The sequence below is a fragment of the Schistocerca gregaria genome, chromosome 8, assembly GCF_023897955.1.
Source record: "Schistocerca gregaria isolate iqSchGreg1 chromosome 8, iqSchGreg1.2, whole genome shotgun sequence".
Lineage (NCBI taxonomy): Eukaryota > Metazoa > Arthropoda > Insecta > Orthoptera > Acrididae > Schistocerca > Schistocerca gregaria.
The window spans coordinates 256007181-256028588 of NC_064927.1; the positions used below are offsets into that span (position 1 = coordinate 256007181).

The 21408-nt window shown below is 36.7% G+C and overlaps 1 protein-coding gene across 1 annotated transcript in view; it reads left to right on the top strand.

Annotated features, from left to right (window-relative positions):
* LOC126285435 (cubilin-like) overlaps nt 1–21408 on the top strand; it is a 780558-nt gene that overhangs the window by 412742 nt on the left and 346408 nt on the right. The window contains exons 38-41 of the mRNA XM_049984824.1: nt 4123–4307; nt 5371–5581; nt 6335–6544; nt 9074–9232. Of these exons, the coding sequence (XP_049840781.1) occupies nt 4123–4307; nt 5371–5581; nt 6335–6544; nt 9074–9232 (765 nt within the window). The remainder of the gene's footprint in view (nt 1–4122; nt 4308–5370; nt 5582–6334; nt 6545–9073; nt 9233–21408) is intronic.

Genomic DNA, 21408 nt, shown 5'->3' on the forward strand with positions numbered 1-21408 from the left:
CCGGGAATTTTTCATTATTTTGGTTTTCAGTGAAATTTTTGTAATTGTGCCTGGTAAGAACTGATACTCTATAAAAAAGTATAGTACTGTGTCCTGTTGCTCCAGAATAATACTGCAGCAATAAAATGTAAATGAAAGAAAAAAAAACTTTAATTACAAAGGAAATGTGCCATTTACAGCAACAAAAGTGCATGCACACACAAGTGTCTGCCAACAGCAAAATGTGTCAATGTCTGTAGGACAAAGACTATGTAATACTATGTAACAATGAACTACTTCTGATGAACATCGTGTCACAACTGTTTACATTAGGTTTGTTTGAATAGTTGCCAGCAGGCTCATACACATGCAAAGTTCAGTCGCATATGAGCAGTATCTTCTCCCACTTCTGACCACTTGAAGCCAGATGCTAATTGGAAAATTTTTTCTGGTGCACCCAACCTGCCACATTCGCGCAGAGCAGTCTGAGTTGTTGTGAATGGGAAGGGGTTTAGTCTTCATGTGACCCATGTTTATGTTTAGTGGTTTTTCTGTTTCCTCTTTGTTTACAGCTCCCACTTAAAATGAACACAACACGGATTTCTGTGGCTGGAAGCTAAAAGTGAATTAAAGTAGATCACATAGTTACAGAAGGCTGAAATATATTATTCATTTCAGTTTTCTGATTTTATTTCATTTTGATGTTTTTAGCAGTCAAGCATTAATTGCCTTACAGAACAATAAAGTTATTTTTGTCAGTTTACTAAAGAAATTTGGGTTTTATTACTCTTTTCTGCTGAAGCAGTAAATTTATCTAAAATGAAGTGTTTCATTCCACACTATTGCCAGTTCCAACTGTTTTCTGAATTTCAAGTAGACGGTTTCATCTTTGATACATATGGCATTAAGCCATAATATAGAACCAAACATGAGATAGTATAGGACTGGTTCTCCGAGAAAGTTTACATCCCAAAAACCACACTGCAAAGCTTAATATCAGGTTGGGACCTTCTTCATTGTGAATCTGGAGATACGAATATGTGCTTCAAGCTGAATTATGCAATTTAATAATATTCTGATGCTCATGGAGTATCCTCTGATCTCTTGTTTCTTTTATGATTTTATGTAAGATATCTTAATGCTTTATATGTATGAACATACAGGCTTCCTACACCATCATACCTGCACATGCGCATTAACCCCTGTTGTCTGTTGCTCTCTGCCAACTGCTGAAATGAACCTATTTCTAATAGGCCTTAGGAAAATATTGTGAATGGTGGTTTGAAAAGAGTCACTTTCAAAGGAAATTTCCTTTTACGTAAGGTGGATTATGTTGCATGTAAGAATATTGTGTGTGAAAGCATAGCTTTTCTTGTTGCTACATCATATATATTAATTTAAACCATTAACTTTTCCTTAACAGTGATGTTACTATTGGCTGAGAACGTCAAGTGGCCTATACTCTGAATATCTGCTGCCACCAGCTGGTGAGATCACAAGACATGAGCTATGATCAGTTTACAAAAGTGCATCACAGTCTTGATGACAGTGCTTCGCAAACTAATGTGCTGTGTTTGGTGGTGGTGGAATTCAAATTTAGAGTTTCGTAATACAAAAAAATACAGCCTATCATAAAACCAAAATATGCTTTTTTTTCTTGTTGTTGTACTATACATCGTGACACCTATGAATGAGAATGATTCATAGGCAAATGTCTCAGCCATATTTTCTTGGAACTCATGTTTTCACGTTGTACTGTATTCATTGTAGCCTACTGAAGATGATAAGATCTTATTTCTTCAAGCTAATGATGAAGTTAAAGAAGTGTACTGTGTAGATAATATATGACTAGAAAATGTTGTTGATAGACAAGCAAACCATATTTGACATGTGATGTTTGAAGTTTTCAGGATTGCAGTTGGATTATGTTGACTTTTTTGACTTTACATTGACTTTTGGCTGGCAACCATCCATCCATTTTTAGTTGAGTGTCCACCACTGGAGACTGCTACTATATGGTGTTGGCTTTATAGCCAGAATTGGTGTGGAGATGCATGCACATTGGCAGTCACCATAGGAACATCATCTATTGCAGTCTGTGCTCTCTGCAAATACTGTGGCGCGGGTGTATGCACAAAGAGGAAACTACATGCGTGCCCTCTGTCGGAACACATGCTCCCAGTGCTAAAAACATCAGATGTCACCACATGCGCCATTATGAAGAAAATGTTTTCTCTCAGATGATATTAAATATATCACTGGGTCCCGAGCCTTGTCCAGTAGAATGCCACTGTCACAATTTACAAGATTTTGTGCTAGACGCATTTGCACAGACTCTTTTATTACTGAGTCCCAAGAGGATCTCACCGGGGCCAAGATTTTTGTGTCAGAATAGTCCATAGAGTGTCATGTGGCAATACAATTCTCAGCTACAACTGACTTAGTGGTCAGCAGAACGCAAGTGTGGTGCTCATGTTCAATGCACCTTTCATGTAATGTGCGTATCATCTTATCTATGTTAGCTTTGCTACACTGACAAGAAATTTTGTAAATCCTCGCCTTCCACAGTCCCATATCATCCTTTACCGGAACAAGAAGAGCACTAATCTACGTCAGTGGCCAAGAGAGGGTGGACATATAGTTTCACCTTTATGCATGTGCCTCCATGCTGCAGATGGGACAGTATTTGGAGAGGATGTGGAATGTGATGGAGGACACTCCTGTGATGGCCACTAATGCACATGCATTTCTGCACCAATTTTATTTATAAAGCCGACACTGTGAACTACCTGTCTCCAGTACCAGGCACCCACTGAAGATGGCTGGAAGGTTGCCAGCCGAAATAATTATCTATAAAGCTTACACTGTGAACTAGCTGTCTCCAGTGGCAGACACCCACTGAAGATGGCAGGATGGTTGCCAGCCGATATATTGTGGCAAGAAGTCAACATGCTCCAGCTACAATCACGAGGTCTCATAGAACATATTTGACATTTTTGGAGCATCTCTGTAACACAGTGTTATTTGAGGGTGCTCAGTCAATTAAACAATTCCAGTAGGTGAATGCTGCTTATCAAATCAACAGTGTGAACAAATGCAGGATAGAGGTCTGGGCAAAAATTCTGTTACTTATTCCACAATGGCAAATATTCTAACTATATTCATGAGACAATTTGCAAACTTTCTCTGGAGTGCTAGTAGATGATGCTGTAGGGATGATGGAAGCAAGCTGCATCCAACACTGAGACTGTTATAAAGAAAGAAGAGATATGGAAAGATAAAGTCACTCTTTCTTTATGAAGTACTGCTACTGCACTTTTAATTCATTGTTTGTACCAAGCATATACCATCAGTGACGATAGAGAGCTTTCTCTCATGAAAAGAGTTAGAAGTGGTGCTTGAAAGAGACCAGTAACTCCTTCACCACACATTTCCCAAGCATAAGACAATAAAATGAAGTGTGGCATTGCATAGTGGTTATTACAGTAATGTTGCACACAGCACTGACTGATTACTGAAGTCATCAGTGGCCGGACATAAAACATTTCTGGTTCAAAGTCTTCCAGCTTTTACCAGTTCACTACTAAGGATGCAATCACTTAATATGACATTTGCTAATTTCAAACAGGGGTGTGTAATTCCAAATCAGGCCATTGAAACATACTACTTATCTCATAACAAATAACTTCTGTGACACCTGTAATCCCTCATTTATTATAAAGCATCTGTCTAATACTGTAGAATGTAAGACATTGTACATTATTGGTATTCAGATTTTATCCTCTTAAAACCAACATTGTAAAAAGTTTGTTTTTATTGTAACTATGAAGTTCACAATGTAAGGTGTAAATCTGTTTACATCAAACTTCAATATACTGTCTGACATGCTATGTGAAAGAGTGTGCCACAAACATTTTTAATTTTTGAACCTCACATGAAAATGTTTGTTAATCTTGGGTAGACAGGGACAGGTCAAGGGATGAAATGTGTACCATATGTCTAGTAAGTGTAGTAATTTATATAAGTTCTGCACTGTCCTACTAGTCATAAGTCATTGACTTTAAAGGTAATATACAGCGTTAGCATACACTTTGTACAAAATGTATGATTGGCAACTTATTTAAAGTCTTAAATTTATTTCAGTGCATGGTAATAACTTGGAAGGACCATCAGGACAGCTAGCATCCCCACTCTATCCTCAACCATATACAAAACAAGGTGTATTCAATTGGAGAATCACTGTTGACTTTAACCATGTTATTACCCTGACATTCAAGAATTTTTTCATCCCAACATATTTTGGTGGCTGTTTGTATTCCTCATTGACAGTGAGTTTTCTAACCTTTCTGCAGTTTATAAACTATTGCATTTATTCTGTTTTGTGTAAAATCAGCTTTGTAATTATTTAAAGAACTTACACATTTTGTTTTGCACAGATTATGTAAATACTTAGTAACAACATTAAATAAAACTTGAATATGTTTTAGCTAGGCCTCTAGTAGGTAGGATCTTTTACTTAGCTTCTATGCAGTATGATTTATTTTGACTATGAGCATTTTCAACAATTAAATCTAATCTGTATTAACTGAGAATGATAGTTTTGCATGTTCTGTTTTTTCTCACACCCATTTGAGCAGTTACAGTGTGCACAATGTAGTTTCTGTTAAGGACTGTGCTACTAAAACAAATTTCATTTAGATTTTATTTAATACATTAGTCTTAAATCATTTACTTGGTTTGAAGTTTTTGTGTGCCAATTTCATGAATTTGAAATTCCTCTGTGTAGCTTCAATTTTTTTTTCTTTTTTTCGAGCACACAGTTTAATAGAGGGCCAATTTTTGGTTTTTTTTTTATTTAATTAAGAAATAAAAGACATCGAAATCGAATGCTATTATGTCTATATAGTAGCTAAACATGGGAATTAATCATTCCGTAGGTACCCTGGTTAGAAGAAAGAAGATATCATGTGTAATAAGAGCAAGTGTTGCCTTTGTGGTGGTAATTTAAATGTCCACATTCTGTAGACGGTGTGAGAACTATGGTTATGAGAACTTAAATAAAGTTTGAAACCTGAAAAGTGACTGGGTGCCTCGGATTCTTCCCAGTAACTTCTATTTTGCATTAGAAGAAATACTCAAATATCTAACACTGATATAACAGTGTGTGATCAATTACAGTGATTCATTTTTGTTTGTGGCGCTGTCAAAAACATGGTTAGGCCTCACTTATAATATTCACCTTAAACCTACATCCACTTATGCAACTACATAAATTCTTTACATCTGGATATTATGTTTGTGTAGAATGCTTAAAAGGTTTATACTTGAACTGTGTCTTTCTTCAGTTTGTTGTTACAGCTAACACTAAAGTGGTCCATATTTGTGCCCTAGGTGTATGATGGTTACGATGAGACTGCACCTACACACACACAGTTCTGTGGTGGTAGAACTCCGGAGTCATTTACTTCAACATCAAACATTATCTATATTGTGCTGACAACTCATGGTTCCCGTGAAGGGGCCTATTTTCTTCTTGAATGGCTACAGGTCGAGCAAGTAACACAGATCCCTGATTACTTAGCTCCACCTGTTAATGCAAGTGGTAAGCAGCATGCTTAAAGCAAACTTTTTGGACTAAATATTTCTCTTTTCTTCCAGTTTTCTTAACTGTGGCTCCTAGGTAAATGAATGTGAAAAACTTTTTCATAGCCTACATTCCTTGAGTCTTTCACTTTTACTTGGTATACATTTTGGGATATTAACTCACATGTTAGTAACTGAAAACCTACACTATATAATAAAATACTTTTTTAGAACATAAGACATTCAGTATCTACATGCTTTGAATTATTTGCTTTTATTATGAAATATTATATTGATATGTGTAGTAATGTGTGTGAACCTTGAAAACTAGGATGATTAGGTCATGTGATGATATGGTGGACTTGTATGTCTTGTGTGAAGTAAGATGTAGAAAATATTATAAAACAAAGTTACAGTGTAAGCTTCAGTCATGTATGTTAGCGAAGATGTATGGAATAAAGAGGAATATGTGGTAGACCATTGTGACAAGGGAAACTTACATGCAGAAAATGTACAGTTATTATGAGGACAGAACACCACATACCTTAAAGATGAAATGCTGGATGCTGGAGGCTTTTTCTGTTTGTGGATGCTCCCTAAGCCTGGCTAAGCACATATTCAATGAGAGAGAATAGTGAGAGATCAGAAGAATTAGTGTGTCTTCAGTCATTACCTTTAAATTATAGTTTAGAATAAATAGAAAGTAAATAATTTCATTTTTTATAAAGAAAATGAGCACTTTTATTTTCACACATAACCTTGAATATTACAGGTTGTGGAAGCACCACTCAGCTTGGAGACACATTTAATACTTCACAAGTGAACATCTCATCACCAAATTTTGGGTCCGGGTATGAACCAATGGACTGTGTATGGATATTTGAGACACCCCCTACCAGCCATGTAGCTGTCAAAATCAGGACTCTTGATGTACGCTCATTTTCCAATTGGTGTCACAGTGCTAAAGTTCAGATATTTAGTGGTAAGTAGACAATAAATATTGAGTTTTTATTGCTATTGCCTGCAGCACCACTATAAAAATGATTTATTATATATTAATGACATTCTTGAAAAACACAATCCTCGCGGATGCCCAATATCAGTTTGGAAACACTAAGAATATGACTAGTGATGTCTAAAACTACATGCACCGAAATTTTTTGAGACTTGAGTTTGCTACTTGACATTTTAGGCCACAAAGTTCTGCATTGGATCCACAGCACTAAAATGGTTTACCTCAGACTTGATCAAATTGAAGAGAGAAAGTAGAAGTAAAACATAACCTAAATGTTAATACTATGACTTATTTCTTGGATACAAGGTAAAAAATAAAAGAAACATCTCTCAGGGACCAGCGTTTCAACCAGTCTATATCCTACTGTACATAAATGTAGATCTGGACATAGTTGTTTGCAAATGACAGCATTCTGAAATTTCTGCTTAAAGGGGTACATGCAGCATCAGTGAGACACTGAAGTTCCAGTAGAATTACACCTTCGGTAGAAACAGAATTTTTTGGCTTGTGACATGCCTGTGATTTCTTATTCAAATTCGAATGAACATTCAGAAGTTAGGAACTTTGTTCAAAACATTCACCAATCAGCTCATTGTTATTACTGATGTTATACCCTGTCTTGTGCAGATAATTAAATGAATTGTTTTTTCTGTTTCAAGTGGTGGATTGCTATCAGATAATAAATATATTATAAGTGTTATAATTTAATCCATTTTTCTCAGTGCATCTTAACTAGGCTTCATTATCATGGTTGTATTCCTATCAGAGAGGACCATTTCTGCTTTATCAATACAACATGGGAGGTCATTTGTACTTATCAAGAATATGAGTACCTTGAAACTCATAATCTTTTTTCTCCAAAAGGATGTTGTGATTTAGCAGCTGGACAATTGAGCGAGATACAAAAACAAGCTAGTAGATCAAACATTGTCATTTAGATATTGTAAAATAGTTCATTTAGATGACATGTTCATTGGGAAAGCCCACCTGCAATACTGTGTATGACTGAATGAGAATACCATTTTTTCAAATATCCTCATCCAGTCACAAGTTTATATTTTCCTAAAGCCTTTTCTTAGAAAGACATCAAATAATAGCATATTTAGTTATGAAAGATGCCTTGGGAAATAGATATTTTGTTTGAAACATTATCAACAGAGAGATTTCTTAAGTTTAAGAGAGACAATTATTTTCCTGAATTCTCTGGAAAGAGTGGGAATAATGTCATATTGGTCAAAATTATGAAGTACTGATTCTCACAAATACTGGTAATGCAAAGATTTTTTCTTTTTTGTGCTGACTGTTGAGTGTCTCTATTATTAATGTACAGATAAACATCTGTATGTTACCTATTATTTGATTTATTCTGGCCGATTTTGGTCATCAGAAGCATGCGTCCTCATATATTGATTACCCTAGTGGAAAGACATTCAAGCTTTAAAGTGCAGCTCAGTACCATTATCAACACAAAGTTGAGTAAGATATTTCAGCGATATTTGATATGTTTAGGTAGTGATTGTTGAAGAGGTTTTTGCATGTGTGCTGTCGTGAATCAATTGTTCATCTATGTAATTACTAGATCATATTATTCTTTGACAAACTTTCAGTTTCTATCTGAACATTGCCAATTTTGTAATTTTATTTGTAGGAATTTTAATTTATGAAATAATATGTAGTCATTTTGATTTTTTAATAATTCCTGTAACTACAAAGTTACTTTGCCAGCATATCAGAAGAATTCAGAGTGTAGGGAAAATTCAACAAAACAGATCAGACAAATATTAATTAACATCACATCAAAAGTTAAATTGTGAAAGAAAATGTCTGAACTTTTTTTATGTTGAAACAGAAGTGTGACAAGAAGACTGACATCCTCCTGACTGTTCTCTCTTGTGTTACATACAGTAACTGGAACCTGGGACAAAGAAGTTAAAGAAATAATTATTGGCACATGATTTTAAAAAATTGCTTTTGTTGGCTGTCACAGATAATTTAGATCTCTCCCGTAATAGGAAAGAAGCAATTCATTTTGTTCATTTTGCTAAAAAAAAAAAATGCATTTAAAATGGGACTCCCTAAATCTCATACATGCAACATCAGTACACAGAGGGATAGAGGGATCTTTTCGGTATCTCCGTGGGAGATATGTAGTGATTACAATTAGGTAAGTAAATAGCTCTGGGGCTTGAATTAATATACTTAGCAGAAACCTTTCAACCTTCAGGATTAAATCATGAAGTAAACAAACACTGTATCTGTAAATTGATCTTATCTGGATCATATATGAAACACTGATACTATTGATTGCAGAACTAGTACACTGCAACATATTAGTCAAACTGCAAACATTATTCACTAAGAAAATGCTGATAATTCACAAGTGCTGCACTCTGACTCTGTGTGTGATTTTATGATATAAAAAACTTGAAGTATATAAGTGTAAACTGTAATGAAAATATTGATAAATTGGCATTCAAACAAATTTTTTCATGACAGGAAAACTTGGAACACAAGACTGGACTCTTCTGGTGGAGACTTGTTTAAGCAATGCATCATCTCTTGGATACATCCATGGTTCCAGCCTTGTTAAAGTTGTCTTCCACGCAGATTACAGGTCACGTGAACACGCTGGTTTTTCAGCTACTGTCTATAGAGGTATGTACCAATGTTACTACAATCATTTTCCGTTTCTGATATATATCTCTTACTATGTAACTAATATTAATTTTAATTTGTGCTGTTGGGTACATTTTTGTTTAAGTTATGTGCTCCATGACTAGTTTAGTGCATAGTACAATTTCTTCACACTCTCTGTGAGACTCTGTATATCAATGGGTTTTGTACAGCTGTCATTTTTAATAGTACAAGCCTTTCACATCTCTGGTTCTGTCATCCTGTATGTGTTTTCCTTCTATCTTAGGACATGACTAATTAGTTAGTCACTTAATGGTGTGCCTTTAAGTGTTCAATCAGGTTGTTGCACAGTGTTTCGATGACCAACCAGTCTGGTTGGAGTCTAGGCAGTGAGTACACATAGTACCAGAGCTCACAGCATCTTAAGAAAAAGCCTCTAGTGGGATCCAAGCAGCTGGTATACATAACCACACAGTTTGCAGCACCTGAAAAAGACAACTGGGCTGGTTGTCAAAATATTACTTAGGGAAATGGAATCAACAACATGGCTGGACATACGAAAAAGCACTATTAATCGCTCTGAGAATTGAGGGATCACATCAGTTAATTATGAGGGGAGGATCTGGGTAAGCTCTATTATAAGAAAGAGTGGCTTCTAAGCACACCTATCTTCCTAAGCACACCTATATTCCTAAAAAGATGTCAGGATGAAAAAGTAACTATGTTTGGCAAAATCAAACATAATATTAACTTACCAGCAGTCAGTAGTATTATGCATCCTGTAAGCCTGTCCCTAGTATGAGAGAGAATTCATGACACCTGATTAATGCTAGATGTTACACAAAAGTAGTTCAGAAAAGTTTGAGATAAGAGTAATTAATCTCACTGACAAGGGTGTAGTGAAGGTCTTTGCTGAATGGCAAAATTTTGTACCTGTCCAAAAGTGCTACAAATAGCAGATAGGACCAGTTTTACATAGCATGATGCAGGTTCCCTCCACTGGAAGCAGCAGAAGACATTCACCTTGATGCTTGCAGAACACTTACTAAAACACAAATCTTAAGATCTATCATCTTCAAGAAAGAGCATGTAGCACGTAGAAGAAGATTTTCCACCTTTTTTTTAATGACATTGCTTACAGAAAAATATACATGATTCTATCAATAAATCAAGAGAGGGTAATGATCTGCTCAGTGTGTCCTACTAGCCACATAACATCATTAAAAGGCTTAGAACACAATTAGTTGTGCCAACATGACTGTTGGGCTTCCTACCATTCACAAGGAAGGCATTCCTCTAATATCAAATTTTTAATAATTGTGTGCTTGCATATTGGTTGCCAAATATCTTAAATGCGTTCTCAAAAAATATGTGGGGAAGTGTGAACATGACATTTACCATTCTGCTCACTTTGTACACTACCTAAGTCAGTTGCAGCTCTGTGATATGGATATTATGGTCATTTTTGATTTGGTTTCCATCCTTATAAGAGTTCAGTATTCTAAATGCTCTAAACTAATTAAGGGAAAGTTCAATGATTTTTTTCCACTAAACATTTTAAGCATGTTCTCACATCAAATTGTTTCTCGTTTAATGGAAACCGATGTCTTATGAATGGTAGTCCATTATTGTCTGCCATGGTATCCATGGTATCATAGAAAATCTATACACAGAACATTAAGTAAATTCTATAGAATCTGTTGAGTTCAAGGTAACAGTTTCTATCAATATGTGTACGACACATTTGTGGTGTGCTCATATGGAATGAAAACACTTGAAGAGTTCTTGGTATATTTATGCTCTATCCATTTTAATATAAAATTAATGCTAGGTGTTGAGAAAAGAAGACCAGCTACCTTTCCTTGAAATTTTAGCCAAGAGAAAAATGGACAGATCCCTGAGTCAAAATGTCCACACCTCAAGCCATCATCATCATCTGTCACTAAGAAATTTCATACTGATGAGTCTGGTGCATTCTAACATTTTTGACACCGATTTAAAGTGTGAAGTAGACATACAAACTTCCCACATCTTTTATACAAGGTGACTTACTTGAGATTCACAGCCGATCTTCTTTGCTGGCTGCTGGAAAACTCTCTTGACTTCATCTCCGTAGAGTGATCTAGGTACGGGAATATTTAAGCCTCTCTCTCGACTTGTGAAATAAGTAGATCTGCAAACTTTACATTTCGTATGGTATATTTGAACTCCATATAGAATAAAATTCTCGCTTTCCACATACATGTACAGCTTCCAGTAAGTCATTCATTCTGTTCATTGTCAGAAACAAATTTAATTACATTTATAAAAGAGCTGGCTTAATAACCATGACTCTACTTCACATGAATCTTGCCTCTAACAAGGCTGGATGAAGGCTCTATAAGAGACCTTTTTTCAATTGTTCTTGTTTCACATAACAATAATCACTGACACAATACACACAAAGTTGCATATAAACTCCGTGGCTCTTCCTTAGACATACACTAACACATCTATGGATTGTCTGACGGGTACTTGCGGAGCCGTTCGACCACTGCATCCACCTTCTTCACATGACTGATTTTAAAGCTGCACATACAGACACTGATGTGCAGTAGGTAGGATTTTACCATCTCACACTCATATCTAGAATATCGTGTGTTCGAGATGGTAGAAGGCTGAGTGGTTCTAGAATTTACACAGAAATTCTTGAATCCCTACTGCATAGAGCTTGAATTCTGTACGACAAGCAGGGCCATATCAAAGGATTACAGCACCTAAGACTAGTGTTCCTAAGGAATGAATACTTCTCCAAAAGAGTTGGTGTTCCAGTCAAGATAAACAATTTATGAGAATGAGGCTGACAATGAGAAAGAGAAAGCAAAGCTAAGAATCTTTTATCTGGCTTATGCTGGACAAAGTCTGGAAACATTGGTTGACTCCTGCAGAAATGTGCAGAAATGTGGCACCTAATGTATTTTGCTCCCATCAACAAGCGTAAAAAGTTTTATAATATACACTGATCAGCCAGAACATTATGGACACCAATCTGTTATTAATATAAACATGCCCAGCTGATAGCAGTGTCACCTGGTGAGGAATGACTGCTAGTCAGACACATGAGCTGTGTATGTACTATCAGGGAGCTTGCTGTCTGTGGGTGGGAAGGTGAGCAATCTATCTGAGTTTGACTGAGGGCAGATTGTGTGCTTGGCACAAGAATTTCAGAAATTGTACAACTTGTCTGGTGGTTGAGGAGTGTCATTGTGAGTGTCTTCAATATATGGCAAAACCATAGTGAAACCACCCCAGATGTTGTGGGGTTGAGCAGCCATCCATCATTACGGATGGCAGATGTAGTAGACTGCGCAGACTAGTGAAACAGAACAGGTGGTGAGCTGTGCTGAAATTAACATCAGGCTTTAATGCTGGACATAGTATAAGTATGCCTGAAGCACAGTGCACTTACACATTCCTGGCAAGGTGCCTCCACAGCCAATGACCCATGCATGTGCCAATATTAACACCACAGCATCAGCAGCTACAACTAAAGTGGGCACATGACCTTTGGCATTGGATATTGGCGCAGTGGAAAAGCACTGCATGGTCTGATGAGTCCTGATACCTTCTTCATCATGCTGATGAGAGAGCGAGAACCCATCGTCTTTCAGGGAAACAGCTTCTTGATATGTGTACTGCGAGATGGAGGCAGGCTCCATTACACTCTGGAGAACATTCGCATGTGCATTCATGGGTCCAGTGAAGCTTATGCAAGGCGCCATGTTGACTAAGGAGTATGTACACTGGTTGCAGACCACATGCACCCTTTGTGACGATCATTTTTCTCGATGGCAGTGCATTATTCAACAAGATAATGCACCATGTCACAGGACAGGAGTTTGATGGAGTTTTTGGAGGAACACGGTGGTGAATTCCAATTGATTTGCTGTCCCCCCTACTTACCAGATCTGAACCTGTTCAAACACATCAAGGATCTAGAATGCGATTGAATGTGAGACATTAACAGCAGAAAGCTAAGTACTACTAAAATGTAAAGAAACATCAGTTTAGTAATTACCATAGCACAACTGCACAGTAGCACAGAGTATCCCGGAAGGTGGATGGTAGCTACTGGGTGATGTAGCATTATGATTTGTACTTGGTTGAAACTCTAACACTTGGGATGCCATAAGCACTGGGTGCAAGTGGCCTGGACCAGAGTTGACTGTAACTGCCTGCTGGACATAGTACCATGGCTAAAATACACTGCAGGCTGAGGAATATCTAAGGGCTCTTTGTGACCACATTACCTGCTGACAAAAGCAGGCAGTGCTGGTGTAGTTGCTTAATGTGCTGGCTGTGCACAATGTAATCAGCAGTGAACGCAAACATGGGATGTACTAGCGAGCTGTGCGACAGTCTCTCAAGGGGAACCACCCATTGGCCAAGAAACAACAACCCACAGGGCACAAATGTCCTATTGGAAACAGGAATGTCTGATTATCCAGGAGACCAGGCCTGCATACACTACAAGAACCATAAGGCGATATGTAATTGCTTTTAACTATTACTATTTATGTTACCAATATCCCTTTCTCATATCTAATCTGTCAGTTGTAAAAGATGCTATCTACTAGCTCATTTTAGTTAAACGTACGGATGGCAGTGGAGTGCTTCTTGCTGCAGACGAAACCTGAGATTCTCATATCTACCTCTGTCCTTTCTTGTATCATATTTTCCATTTTTGTGGCACCTATATGGCTTTTCAAAAACTTAATCTCAGTTGCTTGCACTTTACTTTTTTCCTTTATCAACCATGGTTCATGTTTCTGTAGTATACATCAAAATTGGCGTGTAATGTATTTGGTAGGACAGAACAGAATGGAATGCGTTGTCTTCTTCTTTTATGATGGATTCTTTCTTCCATATCATTTCTCTCATACACATCATAATACTATCAGCCTGTCTTGCCTATTCAGTTATATCCTGATCATTATTTCATTTATTCTGTGTTATGCTCCTAGGTACTGAAAACTATCTACTGTTTTCAATTGCTTCTCGCCCAATGCCACGTGTATAAGTCTGCCCTTTCTTTCTTGTTGTGATCACCAACTCACCAATTCTTTAAAATTACAGTTTGGGTCATATTCTTGGCAACTGCTTCCCAAATGTCTAATTGCTTCTGTACTTTCTTGTCATTATTCTCAGATACCATCAAACAATTAGCAAACAACATTTCTGTCATCCTGTTTCTAATCTCTCTTGCCACATATTGTCATTTTATCATCAGTTTCCACTATGAAAAGTAACAGTGGCAGTGCCTTTCGGTGTTTCAGCCTATTATCCGTTTTAGCACTCTTATGTGAGTGTGAGGAATCTTACCATTTTATGTGAAAAGATGGGTTCAAATACTGTTTAGTGTATTTTAATGTGCTGATCACTTACAAGAACTTCAGTTTACAAAGACACTACATATCTTAACATGTTAAGAATATGGAAATAGAAAATATGAAGGAAGGTCTCTGAAGAGGAAGAAGAGGAAAAACAACTTAACTGAGTGAGCTTTTGGGATGATTTACAAAACTGCACTAATTTAAGTCCTTGCACCATTTCAACGGTGGTGAGATAGAAAAAAAAAAAAAAAAAAAAAATACTTGGTAGTTGCAACTGAACATTTATGTTGACTCAAGAGAGAACAGTTTCGCATTAGCATTTAATTAATTGCAATGTTCCAATGCCAACTTCTTATGAAACTGTTTTAATGTCTTAAGCTATAAGGTGCTAGCCTTTGAAAATGACCATCTTTGGTTTCAGCTATTCTCAGTTCAGTTGCCAACATCTTATCATTCACTTGAGCATACTTAAACTACAATAACTTTTACTTTCTTTACATTACTATAACTTTTACTTTTCTTTTTAAAATCTTTCCTTTTTTACAATTAGTTATTGGAAGTTTATCATGGGTAAATAATAACTTGAGAACAAAAATTTATTTTTCTTTCTGTTTAAATGTAAATGCTTTACAGTGACCAAACATTGGCCATAAATGAGTGACTGCAAAAAACAATTATCTTCACACTAAGTGAGATGAAAAAAAAGAATAAAAATAAATCATAGATGGCACCATATTTTTATATCTTGGCTTTGTCATTCATCACTTTTTCTACAGAAATAATGGTAGCAGTTGTAATTTCCATTTTGGAATGGTTCAAGTAGGGCAATGTGGTCTCAATGATTATGTCACTAATAATACACATGGGCAAAATACACTGTCTGTAATAATTCACCACTGATCCACGTTTCTGTACTTTAGGAATAATGCTCGATAAGAAATTACTTTGCATACACAATAATGTTACTACCTTGTAGTACAACTCAGTACTCAGTACTACATCTACATCTACATCTACATACATACTCCACAATCCACCATACGGTGCGTGGTGGAGGGTACCTTGTACCACAACTACCATCTTCTGTCCCTGTTCCACTCCCAAGCAGAACGAGGGAAAAATGACTGCCTATATGCCTCTATACGAGCCCTAATTTCTCGTATCTTATCTTTGTGATCTTTCCGAGAAATATAAGTTGGCAGCAGTACAATTGTACTGCAGTCAGCCTCAAATGCTGTTTCTCTAAATTTCCTCAGTAGCGATTCATGAAAAGAACGCCTCCTTTCCTCTAGAGACTCCCACCCGAGTTCCTGAAGCATTTCTGTAACACTCGTGTGATGATCAAACCTACCAGTAACAAATCTAGCAGCCCACCTCTAAATTGCTTCTATGTCCTCCCTCAATCCAAACTGATAGGGCTCTCAAATGCTCGAGCAGTATACAAGAATAGATCTATTAGTGTTTTATAAGCGGTCTCCTTTACAGATGAACCACATCTTCCCAAAATTCTACCAATGAACTGAAGACGACTCCACCTTCCCCACAACTGCCATTACATGCTTGTCCCACTTCATATCGCTCTGCAATGTTACACCCAAATATTTAATCGACATTACTGTGTCAAGTGCTACACTACCAATGGAGTATTCAAACATTACGGGATTCTTTTTCCTATTCATCTGCATTAATTTACAATTATTTATATTTAGAGTTAGCTGCCATTCTTTTAGATTTAGCTGCCATTCTTTACACCAATCACAAATCCTGTCCAAGTCATCTTGTATTCTCCTACAGTCACTCAACGACGACACCTTGCCGTACACCACAGCATCATCAGCAAACAGCCTGACATTGCTATCCACCCTACCCAAAAGATCATTTATTTAGATAGAAAACAACAGCGGACCTACCAGACTTTCCTGGGGCACTCCAGATGATACCCTCACCTCCGATCAACACTCACCATCGAGGACAACGTACTGGGTTCTATTACTTAAGAAGTCTTTGAGCCACTCACATATTTGGGAACCAATCCAATATGCTCATATCTTAGTTAGGACTCTGCAGTGGGACACTGAGTCAAATGCTTTCCGGAAGCCTAGGAATATGGTATCCGTCTGATACCCTTCATCCATGGTTTGCAAGATATCATGTGAAAAAGGGGCGAGTTGCGTTTTGCAGGAGCAATGCTTTCTAAAGCCATACTGATGCATGGACAGCAACTTCCCTGTCTCAAGGAAATTCATTATATTAGAACTGAGAATATGTTCGAGAATCCTGCAACAAACCGATGTTAAGGATATTGGTCTGTAATTTTGAGGATCTGTCCTTCTACCCTTCTTATATACAGGCGTCACCTGTGCTTTTTTCTAGTCGCTCGGGACTTTATGATGGGCAAGAGATTTGCGATAAATGCAAGCTAAGTAAGGAGCTAATGCAGTACAGTACTCTCTGTAAAACCGAATTGGAATCCCATCAGGACCTGGCGATTTATTTAATTCTACCTAGTCAGCTGCTTCAGAACCCCAGGGATGTCTATCACTATGTCCTCCATACAGGAATCTGTACGAGACTCACGGCTTACATTTAATTACCTTAGTGTGTGCCCTCATAAACCTCCCTTAACCATTTGCAATACCCAAATCCACTGTTGTATGCAGTAATATCATAGGCAACATAACACAGACCAATTCAGACAAAATTACTGAAGTCAAAACTTTACTGTCATTGTATTTTAAAGACTCATGAATTCTGATATCAAATATGGACACAGCATACAAGCCACTCTTGACTAAATCTGCACCAACTTAAAATCACTTGACCTTTCATTAATTGACACACAAAATATGAAGAGCCCGACTCCTACAAGATTCAGGAAATCATTATGCTCATCATGCCCTACATCAGTTACTGCATTCTTCAAACTTTGCTTTTCAGACACAACTTAGTCCAAGAAAAACTTCTGATACTTTTTCAACAAAAATGCAGAAAATTTCACAGGGACTAAAAAATGAGAAAATTTGCTCCAGGTAGGAAACAACCACAACACTAGTAAATGAATCCTAACTCATATGTAGTAACCATATGTCATTTTACTGACTCAGGCTCACTATCTCATCAGCTCCTCAATAGTGACTGACACAAACCCCCTTCAATATATCATAGTTGAACCATTAGCACAGGTATGTGTAGGGAGCTACTATTATTCCTTAACAATTTAAATAGAGAATCTTGTGGCTGTCGGTTGCTCCTCTAATGACCAGCTCGTCCAATATAATCTCTAGTGCACGCCAGATCTGCTGTCTGTGTATGAATACTTGCATGGCTGGAAACAGTAGAGACTTTTTCTAGAACATATTCATCACACACAAAAATATTTGTGATTGGTTTGAAGAACATTCTGGATGAATCGGGCAAATGATTTGACCATCCCATCAAACATTTGTGGGACATAATTGAGAGGTTAATTTGTGAACTTTCTCATGATTATGGACAGCTGTAGAAGCAGCATGGCTCAATATTTCTGTAGAGGCCTTCCAACGACTTGTTGAGTCCAAGTCACATTGAGTTGCTGCACCATGCCAGGCAGTAGGAAGTCCAACAGTTCCATAACTTTTGTCACCCGGGTGTGAAACTAGGAAAATGTATCCTTTTGAACAGTCGGAGATTATGAAGTATAACACAAAAAATTCAAATATCTTAAATGAGCATGATACAGAGTATGTGAACAACTGTCTTAAAAACTGTGTGAAATTGTTATAATTTTTATTTTATCTGTATTAGGTACATTTAATACCTGTTCTATCAGTAGTGTGGGTGCCTTTACCACATACTGCATGTGATAGTTTGCATTCCTCTTAATTTCATAGGGAATATTTGATACCTGTGATCCCTGGTGGGAATGTCTTTAAATTCTCAGCTGTGTATAAAAAGTGTTCGGTTGCATTGCATCCAGATCTGTTTTTGTGGAGGAAGGAAAGGCCACACTCATGAATTTCAAACATCTATGTACACAGTTAGCACGTTGTTGTTGTTGTTGGTGGTGGTGGTGGTCGTTGTCGTCTCCAGCCTGAGGACTGGTTTCTTGCAGCTCTACATGCTAACCTGTCCTCGGTGAACCTCTTCATCCCTGCACAGCTATGGATTCTATAGGCATGGTCTCCCTCTACAGTTTTTACCCTACTCTTCCCTCAATGACCCAGATGACAATTCCTCTGTGTCTCAGGATGCATCCAGTCAACCAATATCATATTTTAATCAGATTTTGCATAAAAAATTTTCACCAATTTGATTCAGTATCACAACGTTACTTATTTATTGTGCTCATCTAACATTCAGCATTCTTCGGTAGTACCGGCATTCTCTTCTTGTCTGATCATCCGTATTTCACTTATATACAAGGCTACATTCCAGACAAATACCATCAGGAAAGGCTTCTTAACATTTAAAATTATATTTGAATTAATGAATATTTTTTCCCCAGGAGAGATTCGCTTGTTATTGCCATTCTGCATTTTATTCCCTCTCGACTGTGGCCACTGTCAGTTATTTTACTGACCATATAGCAAAATTTGCTTACAATTTTAAGTGACTCATTTTCTAACCTAATTCCTTCAGCATCAACTGATAAAATTTGGCTTTATCTCATGGGTTCCTATATTCCTCCAGAATTTAAACTGGTCTTTCCTGAGGTGAGCCTTTACTAGTCTTTCCACTCTTATGTAAATAATTTGTGTCAGTATTTTGCAACTGTGACTTACATTAAACTAATCATTTGGTGGTATTTATTTCTGTCAGCACAGTTAGCATATACATATTTATTTTTCAGAAGCACATTTGCTGATGGACTATGTTTTAAGAAAATGACTTTTTTATGATGGAAAAACTATGAAATTTTTATTGTATTTCACATATGTTCTTACCTTGCACCTTTATACAATGATGGCACTGCTGTGAACACTTCAAATGGATGAACATTTGTAAATATTTTTCATGTAATGAAGATTCTTATGTGAAAATACTTCTGATGATGAAGGCATGTACCTTGAAAACATGGTGAATGGTTGGGCATACCCTTAGCTTTCAAATATCTGCAATATATCTCTGTATTCTTCTTCTTCTCTGTCTGTATTCAGCAAATCATCAATGTTTCTTCCTCAGCTGTTTGAGGTCTTTCTCCTTGTCCACCTCTTTCCCATTCTTGTCAACCATTTTTGTTTTCTGACATTCTTCTTTTCCTGTTTCTAATAATTCCATGCAGTTTTATATTATACCTATACTATTCTGTTCAGTCATCATGATCCATTTTCCCATTCACTTTCTCTTTTCTTCAAACATTTTTCTCTCTCTTCATTTATATTTTTCCTTTGTTCAGTTGCTTGTGATGTCCTTTGTTGAAACCAATACTGCTTCTTTAACTTCAAAATTCCACTAAGATATTTACTTGTATCTCTTCCTGTTACCATTTCTTCTGTGCACCTCCTCTGCTGTTTCTACATCATTGCTCTTAGAACCCCTCCTTTCTTCTTCTACAGTTTACAGCTCACCTATCAGAATTTTATTTTTTCTTTTCTTCTGATATTGTTCATCAACTCTGCTTCTTTTAGATTCCACACTCTGGTTCACCCTTGATTTTCTATTCATTTTCTCTCCTTCATCTCTGATGTTCATAACTAACAGTTGATAGTCACTATTTTAGCTATCTGATGGTATTATCTTGATGTCTGTTACATTTCTCATTATTTTATCATATACTAACATATAATTAACTACTGATTTTTGTAGACAAGTCACTACTATACAGTATTACCTTAAACCTCTGTCTCTCATCAAACCGTGTGTTTTCAATTGCCAATCCATTCCTTTTGCTTAATTCCAATGATCTTTCATTTTTGTTGTTTCTGCTTTCCCTGCAATTGGCTCCATGTACATTTTTCTATCTATGTCTCTCTAAACTAACTTGTGCAGTTGGATCTCATTAAATTTGTGTTTTGTTCATTCCTATGTGGCTGAAATTCTTCTTGAAACTCCTCTTTTTCCTCTGATGTGCATCCCATTAGGGGTAAATGGCATACACTTGTAATAGCATTACTGTTTTCCCCTTCAATGATATTTTGGTTTTTATTGTTCTCTCATTTGTTCTGATTATTTTTCTTTTCAGTCCATCTCACACAACTGTTACTGTTCCATTTTAATGTCTTCCTCACTGCCTATGTGGCATTGTCCAAACCAATTTCTCAGTGACAACTTCCTTCACCACTTCACTTTGTTTCTGCCACCCCTAAAATATTTGTTTTTTTGTCTTTCCCTAATGTCAACAAGTCCTTGCACTTTACTTTAAATTTAGTGTTCCAAATAATAATCCTTGTCCATTTTGATGTCATCTACCTTAGATCTATTTTTTGTTTTGAGGCTTGTTCCATTTTTGAAACATCTCTATCATATAATTCTCCATAGAGCATGATACCAGACAGTATCATGGCATGTACTTCTGGCTCTCTGCAAACTTATTTCATGAATGAGGGACTGATGACATTGTTTGATTCCTTAGTCCCATAGAACCAGTTAATAATAACAACTGTTTATAGTGCTGATTAAACACTAATACCTATAAATGCTGCAGAATATGTTTCATGTTTTCTCTCACTTGTTCCTTTCTTCTTTGTAGGCTTCTCTTCCTTTTCTCCCCCATTTCTTTACTGTGGGTTGAGAACATTTTTTACTTAGATGATGCGTAAAAAAAGGTAGCATACTCTTAAATTTTTAGTTGACATAAAAAATCAATGTAAAATTTAATAATTGTTATTGAATTCTTATTTGTTTGTA